Below are 14,012 nucleotides of genomic sequence, written 5' to 3' on the forward strand. Positions count from 1 at the left end.
AGTTACCAATTAGAGTAAATGTAAACCGTTTTGAAATGTTAAGATTTTTGTAGCAAATAAAAGTCAATGGTCAACCAGGGTTATCTGACGGCAAATTGAACTTCAGACAGTATATGCAATTCAGTGATATATATGACTGTGGCTTATAAGCAAATGGAAATACAAAGGATAGCTCCTAAACACACACATGTATACTTCTGCAGGATTTGCACAATTCATGGGAGAGAAAACAGCAATAAAAAAACAAGCGAAACAATGCCCCTCCCCCCAAAAAAAGTATTATTTGGGAATCTATTTCTTCCTAAACTGTATTGTCCCCTTTTCTTACAGTAATATTACATACATATTACAAAGCAAAGGCAGAGTAGGAACTAGAGTTTACTAGTCTCCAAGGAGTTTACATTCCAAAGGCTGTTATTGTGCTACTGGGCTTACAGCATAGAAGTGAGTTTCAGTACCAGAAACCAGTACCAGAAAATTGCATGTCAAAAGTAAATAATCCGAAAGGACCTTTTTGAATTATCTGCTGCGTTAAGGCCAAAAACAAAGATGACAGTTCCAGAATTCATGCAGAAAAAAAAAGGCTAAAACCACCGATTTCCCACACTAATTATTCAGGAAAGGCAATGTGCATTTAAAATAAAAAAAAGGCCTTTTTATCATCTTCTTTGTCTGCTTTCAGCAATGATCTTGACTTATATGTAACGGTAATTTTAATAAAGCTCGATTATCACTTGTGTTATTCTATGTGAAAGACCACTCTGGTGTAATACATGACAAAAAAAAACATCATGAATCACGCTCAAATTAGGCTGAACAGGGTTTCAATTTTGTCTTTTGTGTTTTTAAACATACCTGAGAGAGTTGATGGTCTCATTGTTGATGGAGAGGCTCTGGTCTGATGTACCCATCTGAGACTTCAGGAGTTTTAACTCTGATGTTAGCTAATTAGGCCAAAACAAACAAAGAGATATATTGGAATGTATTGTTATTCAACAGGAAAAAGCTGCAGTAGCGGCACAGTAATTGTTACTCAACACCATAACTATTTATATTGTAAAACTTGTAGGCATACAGAAGTTTCATGTGTTTCATCAATAAGTCTTTAATTGTAGATGTTTTTTTGTAGGTGTATGTGACATCAAGACTTCTATTCATTTCCGGCCTTTTGACTGTCAAATGAAAGTCAAATGTAAACAAAATTAGTTAACACTAAACATAGAGCAATTATTATTAAGCAGCATGTCTTCTTTTAAAACCTTAAGACTGAATACTGAAAATAAAGTCTAAAGACAGAATATTCTTATGTGACCGACTAATCTGTTCCTTTCCAAACTAGTGCACCTCTGCGTGTTCAATTGTTTTTTATTTTATTTCAGGTACAACTTTTTGTAACAAAACTTTTCTCAGGTATACTTATTTCTTTTTAATGCACAAAGTGTCACAGATGACACTAAAATTCCACTTTTAAAAATGCTTGATCAGGCAAGCCAATGATGCAAAAAGGGACAGGAGATGTTTCTTCTGCAATAATTCGTCCTACCTGTCTGATTACTTAAAAAAAAAAAAGTCAAAATAGCTCCGTTTAGATAGCCAGGATATTGGCAAGGTCAGGGTAAGCCAGCTGAATGAAGCGGGTACATGGGAGTTACACTATCTTAATGGCTGAAGATTATATCTAGGAAGAGAAGAAGGAAGAATATGGCAAAGCCCTGCGACATGATGGGGACAAGCAAGCATAGAGGGTTTTAACAGAATCACCATTAAGAAAGCCTGGCTTTGTTTTCTTAGCTCAGTTCACATTTGTGTTCACTTTCTTATCAGATGTGATGATTTCATTGCTTTAGACCTCCTGGATTCTGTGGAAATGAACCAAGTCTACTTTTTTGCAGATGGACCGGTTGAGGCTTTAACTTGTATTTTTAGACAAACAACAGAGGGATAAGGAAGGGCTCTCAACCCACATCATGGTAAGGGATAGCTTTCTCAATTATTGCTGAGGGGTCCTCAGTAATTTTGGAATTATATTAAATTTGAACGCATGAGTTTTTTCTTTGAGCTTTCCCACATAACGTAAGGCATCAGAATATAAAATGACTTGACAACACCTATTTTTAAGTTAAAACATAAGACTCCGTGAACAAAAGCAGAAGAGATTGTGGGAGCAGGGTTGAACATTGAACACAAGCAGGTGAGTGTTCTGCCACCATGCTGGGTCACCCCATGCTCCAACATAAAACACTTGGCATTTCACTTTGAAAAAAAGATGACTTTTATCTAAAACACAGCAACAGTGGCTTCATTGCTTCAAATTAACCTTAATTAAACGTCAGACTTTGATGCTAATGACACAGTAAGTGTTTTATCTTGTACTTATTGTTACAGGGACAAAATAGAGAAAGATTACTTTATCTGTCCTCATGGACATTTTTTCTCAGTAGTTATCACAAACATGTCACTCATTTTAATCTTGTGCATGTTATGGATGTTCTTACTTATAGTTGAGGTAGACATAGGCACAACTAATGAAGTAAAATATCTTCTTGAAACAAGGATAAAGGACTGGTAAGGGAAAACAATTTAATGACCAACAATAAAAGGGGAAAATTGGCAGGGTAGTGCAGCTTTCTCACTTCCTCCGGGAGTTATTCCTGAGTAAGAGGTTTGCCAGAACTCAATATTCATCAATATTCATCAAATCAATTCAATCAGAACTGACAATATTTGAACAATTTTGTCTGGGTGAGGGAGGGGTGTGAGACACCCTCTTGGCACTCTATACCCTTTTACAAGATTCACCCCCATCTCCATCCTTCATCAGTAATAGGTTTTAGGCGTCTAACTTCAAGATATTATCTAGGTGGTATCATACTTCTGAAAGGCTCAATAAACCCTTACCAGAAGTGTCTGACCAGTGTTGGCGATGTTCTACAACATAACTCACTCTCAAAGAAAATGTACAAAAACCCGGTGATACGACACCTTATTACAGCAGCGTCGTCTTGTATTTCTGGAGGAAACCAGATCTTTCACCAGTCCATTTATGGTTGCGAAGAGTTAATGAAATCTACCGTATGGAGGATATGACCTCCTCCTTGCGAGGCTCAAACAGGAAAGTCTTTAATATTTGGTACTATTGGTCTCAAATGAACCACCTCAGTGGAATATGGTCGCTTCCTGAGCCCACCCTAATGGAATAAGCCATCAGGAATTACTCCCTTGGAAGTGAGATGGCCACTGCTTCCATTGATGTGACCCCGAACTGAACTTATCATACTCCCCCCTTTTTCGCTTTGGAACCTTACTCCTCCGCCTCTATGAAGCGGCCTATTCACTGCTTACCTGAACACCACATCCTTCCTAGTTTTCAAGCTATTTTATCCCAGAACCGCTATGAGCGCCTGTACCATATTTAGGATTTGCACTCATATATTTAATTTACAATGTAAAACTAGTTTGATTTGCGCCTATTCATTTTCTGTTATTGTACAGAAAATAAATTGGATATTGTAAAATAATTTGCACTCCAAATCTGACCAGTCTTAAGGGAAGAATCTATTGTCTGCAAAGAATTTTACCATCTGAATGAAGAAATTCAAGAAAAGGATAGCATTGGGGTGTTTGCCGAACATAAACCAAAATCAGGGAAACCAGCTTCCCAAATTCCACAAGGATGGAAACCCATACAGACCCATCATTGTATGCATTGACACACAGATTTTTGGTTGGGAAATAAATATTTTAAAAATAAATATTTTTATTTTTAAAGTCAGGGTGATACCCAGCTGTATCCAGGACAACTGAACTCATTTACTAAAAGAATTTAATAAGTCAAATAACTTATGAAGCCATTCTCATTACTAATAATATGGAATCTGAATATAAAAGGTACCACACAGTGATGGAACAACATGTTTTGCCACAATGCTCAGTGCAAAGTTCGAAAAAAAACAAACAGCATATCAGCACAAACGCCAGGCATGGAGGTGGGGAGATGATGATTTAGGCTTGTTTTGCAGCCATAGGACTTAGACAACCTGCATTCACCTGAGTTGACCATGAACCCCTCTGCATCCAAAAAAGTATTCAAGTGTAAAATTTGAGGCTATCTGTACAACAGATCAAGCTTTGCCAAATTTGGGTCATGCAACAAGACAATTATTTCAAGCACACCAGGAAATTTACAAATAAAAGGGATAATAGAAAGAAGAATGTGTTACAATGGTCCAGTAAAAGCTCAGACCTCAACATGATTACAAAAGTGTGGCGGGACCTTAAAAGAGCTGTGCATTAAGGAATGCTCACAAATCTTAATAAATTAAAGAAATGCTGTAAATAAGAGCAGGCCAAAGTCCCTCCACAACAATGTGAGAGACTGATAAAGCTATACAGTTATCGCTGCTAATGGGGGTTAGAAAAAGATGCGAATGACTACTACTATTTAATAAAAGTTGAGTCTGTGACCTGGATACGAATCATATACGTGTTAAGGCACCAACCAGTTTTTGTTTTGTTTTTTTGTATCCCGATATGTGATGCCTTAGAATTCCATGACTGTAAAATACTCCAAGGATGACCATTCTCTGAGGGGACATTTTTAGACACAACATCTCAGAAAGGAATGGGAAAAATAATGGAGATTTCAGAAACTGAAGCATGGCTTCAATACACGCGAACACTTCATGAGCCATTATTAAGGGGTGGCGGTTTACTTAGGAAAAATCAGAACCCTAACTAATTATTTTTCACTTGTGTGCTACATACTAATCATCTCCTTACAGAAGACAGATAATAGATGAATCGGGCAGACGTTTAGTCACACAAGGCGATGCTTTTCCTCTCAAAGACAGAATCTTGGCTTCACTATTTACCACCTTTTGCTCCTTATCCAATACCTCTGCTTAATTTATACCTTTGATGTTCACTGTATTTATATTGTCGTAAAACTATTTGTGTAGCCTTTGCACAACACAAATATATGAACAGAACAAGTAACTATATCATCTGATAGAAACTTTAAGAATTATTTCACTGACATATTCATGACTTGTAATGGTGCCCCTCATATCTGCTCAGTGACACCTACCCTTCATGTATTATGTGCTTGAGTATTTAAGTTCATGATTTTTATTATGAATTTCCCCTAAAAAGTCATTTCAACTGAATGTTTTCATCTGTAAATACATTTAGTTTAAAAGTATCACCTGCAACTGCTTTATTTTTGCAACATAAACATATACACTTAACTGTAAAAAAAAAAAAAAAAATGTTCTTTACACATATATTTATATAGATTACCAGTATAAAAAGACAGTTAGATGAACAGATAGCTCCAAGAAAAGACTATTTGAAATGTACATGTCTTTTAACGTAAAGTGGAACTACAACTCCACTTTTACAAATGCTGGATCAAGCAGGTCATTATTGCAGAATGGGACAGGCGATGTCCCTTCTGCAATAATGTGTCTTATCTGCTTGATCACTCCCGGTCTCCGGCAACAAAGCTGATCTGCAAATGTGCAACGTCAGCTTTGGGTGCTAGAAAAACCGGGCAATCCCAGCTTCCCTTGCGTGTACCAGGATGAATGAACTCCTGCCGGGAACTTATATCATGCTATCATGGCCAATCATGACGTAGGAAGATGGTCTCTGGTAGGAAGAAGTAAAGAAAGATGATGATGTCCTGCAATTGCTCTCCTTTAAAACGATCCTTTGAAGAGGAATTAGCAAGCTTTTTTTCGGAAAATATTAAATATTTGAATGACATGCTGAAAAATCACTTATGAAGAATATACTGATAACGACAACTGGTGCTCACTTGTTCCAGGTCACTGACCTAATTACTAACTCTAGAAATGACTGGGCAATCAACAGATTTGTAAGATTACCCTATTTGTGTAGTCTACTACAAAGTATTAACAGACAGTGAAAAATACACTATGAACATTATGTTTAAGTGTTGTCTTCACTTAACTTGCAACTCCAAGAACAGGGAGAATATATAAATGAAGTTTAGCAGCAATTCTGTTCTAAAAAGAAAAACCACTATGCTGCTATTTGGTCTTTGTGTGCAAAAACTATTGATAAACCTAAAATGCTTTTACATTGTTTAAAAGTGTTCAAAATAATGAGATCTGGGATGAGAAGAATCTAGAGAGCAGAAGAGAAACATTCCAAGAGAACTTTTAGTAAAACCGGCAAATAAATACACAGCTGAATATGTTCAAATTCTCTTGGATCAATCCCATTGCACAACCTCTGTCAGGCAGAGAGAAGCCAAGGTGCACACCAATATTGCAGTGGTTTTCAACAGCACTGTTTATTCAGAAACTGATAAGATTATCATAACCAAAAATGTTTCCTTCAATTTTCTGATTAGGCCTCTTATCGGTGGCTCGGCTCAGTCTATCAAAGTCAGCTGGGAGGAGAGAAGAGCCGGCCTATTCATACTAAGAGAGAACTGGAAATGGAAGGTATGCGGGTCTCTCGGCTGCCTCAGCACATGAATTTAATATTTCCACTCTGGCTGGGTAAGAGATCTACATAGACACGGATAGAAAGAGGATACAGGGAACGAGTATAGCTCCAAAAGAAATGTCATTAGAAGCTCTGTAACAGCATTGTACAGGAAATCAGAAATTAATTTTACTAACATCAGTGTTCTAACAAGTCGGACATTTTACATGGTGTTCTATAGCACCTACTACATTTATACGATACACTCACAAGGAAAACAATGTGGGAACTACCCTGGATGAATCATTTTTAAAAGGTACACTACCATCTTAGCGTCACGTAAACCTTGACCCAGAGGAAGTATGGAGCTAGTGACAACAGGACTCTAACCCCTGCATACTTGTTTTAGGTCATGAACTCACTAAAGAGTAAAAAATGAATTAGGATGACACTCCTGGAGCCTAAATATTTAAAGCAGAATTAAATCTGCAATTAGACACCTATGCCTGTTCCATCACAGGGAGCTGCCATCTTTATGCTTATTAGATGGCGATTCTTCAGCCATCTTGACTGTTCATTAACTCTTGGCATGTGAAAGGGAAGCCAGGATTGTCCAGTTTCTCTGGCAACTGATGCAGTTCTGCACATGTACAGCAATATTAGAGCAGAGATCAGGCAGGTAAGATCAGTTGTTGCAGAAGGGACATCACCTGTCCCTTTATGGAATTACAACCTACAGGAATCGTGCACATTAAAAGTGGGACTTTAGTTCCACTTTAAGTCAAACGTTAAAGCAACAATACCCTGGTGGTTCTAAATAAATACATAGCTTTAAGAATTACTAGGATACTTAAAATCCAATAAATTTAAACTACACGTACTTTTGCACCAAACTTCAAACTAGCTAATATAGAACCCGTGACAAATGCCTGAAATTACATTTTGGTCATTATAGTTGCACACAGTCCAACCAACTAACGGTGCAATGGTTTTTTTCTGATCAGTGCATTTAGTCAGGAGATGTGGAGAACTAACATTACTGTATTCTCAAAACACATAAGGACGCCAATGGTGGCCCAATACCTGCATATTCATATCCCATTTAACATCTCCACAATCAAAACATTTTTGATTTGCTTTCTACATCAGGATTAGGTTGACTTGGTACTCAACAGACAAGATGGTGAAAATGTTATGTGTCAAAAGTTCAGTATGAAGCTGCTCAAAAAAAAAAAAAAAAAGTTGCTTTGAGGATGGGCAGAAATCACACATGTTATGTCTGGTTCTAAATGTTCCACGTTCTCTACTGCGGAGGCATCAGGAAATCGTTTAGATATGTGACCCTCTAGAAGGAACCTAATAAAGGTTTTTGTTTTGTTCTTTCATACAACATATTTACATTTATTGTACTAATTCATTTTTTACTTTATTTTATTTTTCCTTTTTACTTAGGTACTATACCTAAACTTTTAACCTGAAATACATGACTAGATTTTTATTACTGATAGGAAAACTATTTAGATTAATAGATCTAATAGGTGAACAGGCTCCATGCCGTTACAATAAAAACTTTTCTTTCTTTAAAAGTCTTCCTGCCTATGTTCACAGTTGGGTCCCCAAATCTAAAACTATAAACAGCTTCACACTAAAATGACTAGGTGGGAGGGTATGGATACCTGATATCAGTAACTAATAAACACAAAGTTCCCCTGTAAGCTTCACCAGACACAAGTGACTGTCACCAAGAGTCCATTTCCACCTTGATCTGTCCCCTTTCCTCCATGTGCCCTAGATATCCGACTTTCACCCTTACACCTTAGCTTTTTGGGATAGACAAATTTTTGGCAACCTAATAATATGCCATATGCTACAAGTTAAATGTTAAGCTCGTAATGATTTTTTCCTGTTATACAGAGGCTGCAGAAGTTTTATAATGGCCTGCTATTGTATTCACCTTATATTCATCTCTTATATTTTTTAATCTTTTGACAGTATCAATACTGCATCCCAAAGACTATACTCAAATATTTGCACCTTTGGTATGTAGATTATCTGAACAAAGAAAAACTTTTACATAACTAGGTGTACGAATAGATGATATAGTGAGTCCACTCTGTTGATCTAAAATTAGCATGGCAACGTTATGCTTCAACTGTATAATGCTGATCTATAGACTTTTATTGATGATTTGGTAACTTTGCACTTTAATTCAATCAAAGGTAAAGCAAAAACTGCACTTTATTCCACTGTAACTGAGAACTTTATTCATTTGTGTAGTTCTGCTTTGTTGCCAAGAACTCATTAGCTCAAATTAGATGAAAAGTTCTAGTTGCTTTCGAACCTAACAGCTGAAGCACTGTAACGAGAGTCTGGTCGGTGCCAAGATCTCTTAACGTTAAGTTAATGTTTCTTGTATTGTTCATTGGATTAAAGAATGCTTGCCCCCTACTGGATGATATTTTTCTTTAATTCTACTGCACATAATGAGTTTGAGTACAAGATGATTAATACATGAGAGATAGCATCAGGAGTCCTTATTAAATTCTGCAAAGCCCCACTGGAAGTCAATGAACATTTCCCAGAGTTTATGGGAAGTGTGAAGTTAGTGTGCCACGCTCATTTTATGTAATCATTTATCAAGTGCCTAATATTGGTATGTGGTGCTGAAAAATAAACAGTTATAAAACTAAAAGCTTATTTAAAAGAATATATTATTATTAATTGCATGTGGGACAGTGGTGGCTGTTAGGGGGCTGGAGTTTTGCAGTAACTATACAATTTATAAATAATACAATTTGTGTAATCATTTATAATAAATATAATGTTTTTTTCCCGGAGTTTATTAAGAGACACATTATTTGATTTGTGGACAGACTGGTGCACAAGACAACAATTTAGGGGGCATGCACCACAAAGTGGCTTACACACTCCCTGCTAAGGAGCCCAGTTAGGGGTAAGAAGTACAAAGAGCAACAAAATCCCAGCACTGGCAACAGGACAGGAAAAAAAACACAAACTCTACCCATAAGGCTGAACATAGAAACACCAAACTTAAAAAGCACAATACCTCAAGTTACCAAGTATCAAACCACTGCTGAACAACCTTGCAGCCAAATCCTGCATCTCCTGAAGACATCATCTTAATTTCATAAACCTAAAGTATGTAACCAAGTCACTTCCTAAAAGACCAACAGCCTACTATCAGGACAGAAAAAATGTTTTGCACAGGTCATCTCAGCCTGGACAGTCAAGATGGCAAAAGATTTTCTACATAAAAAAAATAGAGAGAAAACAAAAGGGACAGGTGAGTACCTTGAGTTGAACAAAATCAATGTTGTAAAGAAGACTGAGACAAATTTCCACCACTAGGATGTGAGAGAATGAAAAGGTCATATAAAAGAAGAATAAACTGCATGACGCAGTACAACCTATTGTGTGTTGTTTAACATCTAGGGATAAATTTAAAAAGTTTTAGAAACTATGTTTTTTTTTTTTTTTTGTCCTGATAGGAAAAACTTTAGAAATGATGAAAGGGTATATTTTTATTTTATTTTTATTTATTGTAGCTATAAATTATGCAATTTAACAACTATGAGAGCAATAAGGTCCCCCTGACTAAGGGGGAGGAAACAATTACACATTATTATTTAGACACATACAAGCTGCAGTATCCTATAGCAGCCAATGAAAATATTGTTCACGGACCTAACTAAAAAAAAAAAAGACAAATAAGACTGTTTTAACATGTTTCTATCCTTAACATTTAATATGACATTGAAGAATAATTGTCTATATGGAAAAATAGATACATGTTACAAATATTTACATTTAAATTGTAGAAATGCTAATTATGAAGGTTATTTAGGTTAGTCTGGCTTTTTATCTTTTCCATACAATCCTAAACTTGTGCTTGAAAGTGTTTACTTCAGTGACATCTCGTCACCTCGTACTCTAAAAAATATGGATATTTCTGAGAAGTATCAGGAGGGTTGTCCTTATCCAGTGATGTGTGAAACTTACAGTAAATCAAAGCCAAGCTCCCCAAAGCATGACAACAAATATCACAATAAAAGCACACAAATGACAGGATTGACAGCTTTTAAAATGACTAGCACCTGGAGCAGACAATGCTGAATAAAGTAGTATCAACTTAGCATCTGTCTGACTGGTGGCCTGTCAATAAACAAGCTGTGGAGCTTCGCTCTAATAACTGTTCCTTGCCCATGTATTACTCTGCAGTAACCCTATGTGTGTCACAAGTCTTTGTGGATGGCAGAAAGGATGCTGATTATAAACTGCTCTCTGAAATGGCTATAGAGAAATCATCTATTATCTTGCCGCATACATGAGAGAAAACCAGAGGTTGCCGAGGGGCAAATCATTTATCACCTATATTGCTCCACTATTTACGTAGGCCAAGATAAAAATAGCTGGAGTGCGAACAGAGGTGGGGAGGGCAAGTGACCAAAAGCTACGGGAAAAAAAAACTTGGCAATCCGTGTCAAACATGGAGGAAAAAAGGAAGTGGATTGGATATGGACCAAGCATATCTAAACAATGGTGCATGGTGAAAAAGCCAACATCAAAGTAGTCCATTTAGAATAACAATTACCAATGAATACTCATGTTATATATATATATATATATATATATATATATATATATATATAATTTTTTTTTAAATCCTAAACACAAAAATGTCTGTGTGAATGGATACTAATCGTGTCTAAAGGTGTTCTAAATAAACTTTTGCTAGGTAGGTGCTGAGGCAGGGGAATCAAACTGCATGCCAGATAATCTGTATCCCAGATTAAAACAGAAAAACCTATAGACATAGTTGATCCAGGAGAAGATAAAAAAAAAAAACTTTAAAAAGCCTGGTTCATTTAGCTCCAAAAGGGGAATATTATAGCAAAGTAACTTATTTTCAAAAGGAGGTCGGTAATGATTGGTTGCATAGATCTCTTATGGTGGGAGTCCTTTAATAATAGCTGTTCCAGAAGGCTTCCTATTAAATATATTAGACCAATGAAGTTCCAGGAGTTAAGTTGAATTGTATATTGTAAATTTGGGTTGAATTATATTGGCCCATAGCCACCAAATAGATAAAGTGTGAGCAAATAAATACAGAAATAGTCACAGCATATTTATTTAAACATAACCGGTAGTAATGAGGAAATACAGGAATTATTTATCAGAAATGCCATGATAAAAGCAAGAATTTAATGCTTTTATAACCAGCCTTTTATGCTTGTTAAATATGCTACTTTTTGTATAGCATTTGTGTGAATAGTATTACTGATGAGATGATACTTAATTATGATAAGTTTTTCTAAAAATACTACAATTACTCCAAATACGCTTGTGATGGGTATATGGTAGCCTCCATGGCTTTGCTCCAATAATGACTCATTGTAGTGTATTTCTGATTTAGTTAATGAATGCACTGCTGTGGTTTATACAACAGAAGCGTATCAAGAAAACAGACAAGATAAAAATATGGTTGTTTTTATGGCAGTAACACATCTGGAAAGAAATTATTTTGAAAGCAATGGGTTACCTGCTCCCCCTGTAGCATTTTTCAAGTCTAGCAGCTCTCTGGATCAAAGTTTTGTTACCAATTGAGTTGCTTACAAAATGGTTACTGTGTTATCCCACCGTTTAAAAAGATGTCAAAGCAGCAAATGGAAAGAAACAGAATGCCAAATTTAAAGGTAATTCATACTACTAGAGGCAGTGTCCTCCCCTGTGCACCACCTGGCTCTTTGTGGGTAGGTACTGAAAAGCTGGGTCACAATACAGGGGCTGCCACCCACCTAGTTTCTTTCCACCGAGCCTAATCAAATGAATAATAAAAAGTAAGCCTCATTATTACAGAGCAGATAACTATCAAAAGAACAAGCTCTTGTTAATGGCAACAAAAAAACTCAGTTTAAATGAAATCTGTAAATGAGGTTACAATTGCTGACCACTTGTACTGAAAATTCTAGGTATCTGGCCATTCTGTAAACTAAAAGTCTTCACTGTGGCTTTTCTCATCTTCGTCCTTGCCTTTGATCAGGGATTCAGAAACTATTTAAGTCACTGGATCAGCATGCAAGCAAAGTAAATAGTATTTTCAGAAATCACACCAAAATTAAAGCTTTCATATATCCGTACAGATTTTCTTAAAAGTGTTAAAAAAAAAAAATGAGCTCAGAAGCCGACAAATCTATGCAAAAAAGCATAAGCAAGGTACAATGCTCAGGCTGAACTATAGGGACATGGTAATGGCCCTTCCTGTCACTTTACTGTGAAAGTCACAAGTCCATTAGTGTCCTTACAGCGCAGATGAAACATTGTCGTCTTCTCAATAGCTGGGTTATCAAGCAGCACATTTGCAAAGCTTATCGAACAAGGGACTTGTGTAAAGTCCCTTTTCAGCTCTCCGTCACACAGCTCCAGACAGGGATAAAAAGGCTAAGATAAATACAATGTGAACTGTAAATAGACGGCACATGAAATAAGGTGAAAGCACAGGTTTAGAATGAGAACAAATCTCAATGCAATAGACGAAAGTGATTTAAATACATAAATATTTAACGGGAACAGAAAAGGCAGCAAAAATGGCCAGCAGCACTGAAGACAAGGACAAGTTTCAAGACCTATTGAAAACACTGTTATTCTCCAGAGCAAACAAAAAAATAGAAAAAGTACTAGTTATGCTAATTGTACTATTCTTTCTACAAAGTTTATAAAGCAAAGAAATAAAATAGCAAATGTAGCTAATTAATAATTTAAAGAAAACCTGACAGCTAATTTAAAAATAAAAATGTTAGGTCCTCCCAGGGTCCTATAGGGTCTACGTTATCACTGTTATTTTTGCAAAAATTTCATTTATGGACCTCTCAGAGAGGATGACTTCTGGTTTAGTTCTGCAATCATCTTGAACTTCTGATTCCCCTTAGGGCATTGCCTATTGGAACTTGGCAGTCTTTACAATTCAAAGGTAATGACTGGGCTGTGCTGCTAAGAGAAGCTAAATCTAAACAGCTTCAGTGCTTTACCTGTGAATTTGGAGGATGAGTTGATCCATAGCGCCTACAGGCCTGTGTTAAAGTTTATTTATTGCATAGGACTTTGTAATACTCGATTCCCAAGCATGGTCACAGATTTATTATATCATGGTGCATGGAAAGGGTAAAACTCCTACCATGGTTTGGTTTTGTTAACCTGCTTGGGTAAATTGAACTTTCCTTCCAATTTCTGTCTGGTAAAAGCACCAGGAAGCATGATAGAAGCTTTCCAAACCAAGAGAATTACTCTCTTAGAATGCAGCCACAGCTAAAAGTGTCACATTTATTTTTCTGGGTAAAATTCAGATTTCCTCTTACTTTCAGTGAGTCCAACAGTAGGAGGACAAATAGGGAGGGTGAATCCTTCTGGCAGATAACACAGCAATAGGAATCTCACAGGAGTTCTATCCTAAGTTTAAAACTTTTAAAAAAATGAGAATAAAGGATACAGTACATTTAAGTGACACACAAGTACAAACAATGGACATGACTGTTTACTCT

General features: G+C 36.3%; 1 protein-coding gene across 1 annotated transcript in view; it reads right to left on the reverse strand.

The window, feature by feature from the left end:
• MAD1L1 (mitotic arrest deficient 1 like 1) overlaps nt 1-14,012 on the reverse strand; it is a 411,577-nt gene that overhangs the window by 206,264 nt on the left and 191,301 nt on the right. The window contains exon 5 of the mRNA XM_072417765.1: nt 856-944. Within this exon, the coding sequence (XP_072273866.1) occupies nt 856-944 (89 nt within the window). The remainder of the gene's footprint in view (nt 1-855; nt 945-14,012) is intronic.

The sequence above is a fragment of the Pyxicephalus adspersus genome, chromosome 7 (genome assembly GCF_032062135.1).
Source record: "Pyxicephalus adspersus chromosome 7, UCB_Pads_2.0, whole genome shotgun sequence".
NCBI lineage: Eukaryota > Metazoa > Chordata > Amphibia > Anura > Pyxicephalidae > Pyxicephalus > Pyxicephalus adspersus.